The following is a 2500-nucleotide window of genomic DNA, read 5'->3' on the forward strand; positions in this document are numbered from 1 at the left end:
TGTCAATATCCAGCCTGTGCGATTGCTGTATTCAGGAGATCTGTGATCTGAGGGGGATTTCCCCACTGCTGCTCACCCTGCCTGCTGGCCGGGGTGGGTGATGGCTGAGGGGAGGGCGTGGAGCTGACTGGACTGCAGTCAGGCGTGGGGGTGCGGTCCATCTCCACCCCTCCAGCAGGCTCCAGGCATACCTGTGGCACAGGGACACCCTGACACCTGTAGGGGTCACCTGGATCCAGGAACAGCAGCTACACAAGGAGGGGGTGTTAGTTCCGAAAATGTCATACATTTGCCCAGTGTATATGAATGTATAATCTATATCTGGAGTGTATATGAGTGTATAATCAATGTCTGCAGTGTGTGTGATGGTGTAGCCTCTGCCCTGCAGGGCATCTTCAGTCGCTCACCTCGAGGGTGACAGTGGCAGCTGATGGCAGGCCTGGCCCAGCACTGATTGGCAGAACTTGTCGTCCAATGGGAGTTCTGTGAGGGACGTCCAAGACCACAGAGGCTCTGCCAGGTAGGAACTCTAGCAGCCAAAAAAAGGCAACTTAATGAGGATACAGTATATACAACGATAAACACCAAGTTTTCTTAGTGACATTTGACTCATTGTGGGAAGAATTCTGAATGACAGAGGAAGAGCTCAGATTATTGTGCATTACAGCTACTTTCTTCCTCCAAACAGCTTCTGCTCTCCTGACTGAAAGCCTTACTTTCCTCCTTCATGTTCCTCTCCACCAGTCGGACTCTCAGCTCCTTGGTGTCTTTGTCCAGATCCCTGCAAAACCATTTAGTGAGATGGACCCACAGAGCTGCTAATCACCAGTATGGTGCCAACAGCCCAGAGCCTCACTACAGCATAGCAGCACAGGCATACCACTAATACAGAGAGCAGCAGTGTGGTGTAGCAGTAAGGAGCAGCAGTGCGGTGTAACGGTAAGGAGCAGCAGTGCGGTGTAGCGGTAAGGAGCAGCAGTGTGGTGTAGGGGTAAGGAGCAGGGCAGCAGTGTGGTGTAGCGGTAAGGAGCAGCAGTGCGGTGTAACGGTAAGGAGCAGCAGTGCGGTGTAACGGTAAGGAGCAGCAGTGCGGTGTAACGGTAAGGAGCAGCAGTGCGGTGTAGCGGTAAGGAGCAGCAGTGTGGTGTAGCGGTAAGGAGCAGCAGTGCGGTGTAGCGGTAAGGAGCAGCAGTGCGGTGTAGTGGTAAGGAGCAGGGCAGCAGTGTGGTGTAGCGGTAAGGAGCAGCAGTGCGGTGTAGCGGTAAGGAGCAGCAGTGTGGTGTAGCGGTAAGGAGCAGCAGTGTGACTGTAATGTAATGCAAAGCACAGGCTGTCAGTGCGCATCACTGAAGCAGGAAGGTGTGAGCCAAGCCTTACAGGGTGAAGTCCTCGTCCCACTCCAGATCCACCCCTGCTCTTAAAGGGGAAGGCAGGAAGCCAGTCCTCTTCTCCTGGGTGGGGAGGTCCAAACCCAGGCTGCAGCACAGCTCCGTCCCTGCTGACTGCCCCCCTGTGGACACACACAGTCACTGCTCTCTGCCCAGTGACACTCTGCACTGTGCTCCTATGCATCACACTTCTACAATACGTCTGTGTGACACACACACTCATCACAACACAGAGGACATGACCATCTAAGGCCAGTGCTGGTAAAATGCTCTTATTAGCCACACACAGTGCAAACTCCATTGCTTGGTTCTGACAAGTGGCCAAACTGCCATCTGACCTCTGACCCAGTGACCCATGGCACAGCGCACTGAGCTTTGGACCTCAGATGATCCCACAAGCTTTCTCCTTTGGCCACCGTGTGTTGCAGACTTGGCTTGCGTTAGTCCAGTTTGTGTTCTGCGGGTGGTTGGTACACAGTGTGTGGAAGGTGGCCATAGCTGTGTTAGCCTCCTGAGGTGCAGGAGCTCTGATAGGAAACCAGCCTCAGAGAGATACAGAGGAATGCGCCCAGATCAGCCGGACTCACCCGCAGAGAGGCCCATCACCCTGAGCTGACGGACCAGCATCCTTTGCAGCGGTGTCCCCAGCGAAGGGGAGTCTGCCCCCCGATTCTGCCTCTCTGCAGGAGCCTGTGGTGGGAGGGAAGGTGAGTCAGCACACAGGTAAAGGTGTGGGAGTGCAGGGTTGGGGGGGCGGTCCGCACTCACCGATGGGGTCGGCACATAGGACTTCAGGTTCACAAACATGGCCGGCTGGGTGCTGACAATGGCGTCCTTCACCAGCTCCCCGACCATGTTCAGATCCACCTTCTCTCCGTCCCCCTGGAGGAAAACACACCACACTAACACCTGCGTTTACCTGTCTGCACAAAACACACCACACTAACATTTCATCAGTCTCTCTGGTACCACGTCATTCAAACATGGCAAGAGGACATTTAACTCCACTGAGATGCTACTGACTCCCACGCCTGTCCATATCCTAAACTCTCTCAAGCTCCAGCGGCACATCAGACAGCCTGAGTCCACTCACACTTTGCCTGAACCACAGG

The 2500-nt window shown here is 54.6% G+C and overlaps 1 protein-coding gene across 2 annotated transcripts in view; it reads right to left on the reverse strand.

Moving 5' to 3' along the window:
• LOC118783629 (phospholipid transfer protein C2CD2L-like) overlaps positions 1–2500 on the reverse strand; it is a 15345-nt gene that overhangs the window by 2938 nt on the left and 9907 nt on the right. For both annotated transcript variants that reach the window (XM_036537582.1, XM_036537581.1), the window contains exons 5-10: positions 2157–2270; positions 1976–2078; positions 1378–1510; positions 717–781; positions 408–529; positions 77–248 (exon numbers count right to left, since the gene is read on the reverse strand). In XM_036537582.1, coding sequence (XP_036393475.1) covers positions 77–248; positions 408–529; positions 717–781; positions 1378–1510; positions 1976–2078; positions 2157–2270 — 709 coding nt within the window. The remainder of the gene's footprint in view (positions 1–76; positions 249–407; positions 530–716; positions 782–1377; positions 1511–1975; positions 2079–2156; positions 2271–2500) is intronic.

This window comes from Megalops cyprinoides, chromosome 9 (assembly GCF_013368585.1).
Source record: "Megalops cyprinoides isolate fMegCyp1 chromosome 9, fMegCyp1.pri, whole genome shotgun sequence".
Taxonomy (NCBI): domain Eukaryota; kingdom Metazoa; phylum Chordata; class Actinopteri; order Elopiformes; family Megalopidae; genus Megalops; species Megalops cyprinoides.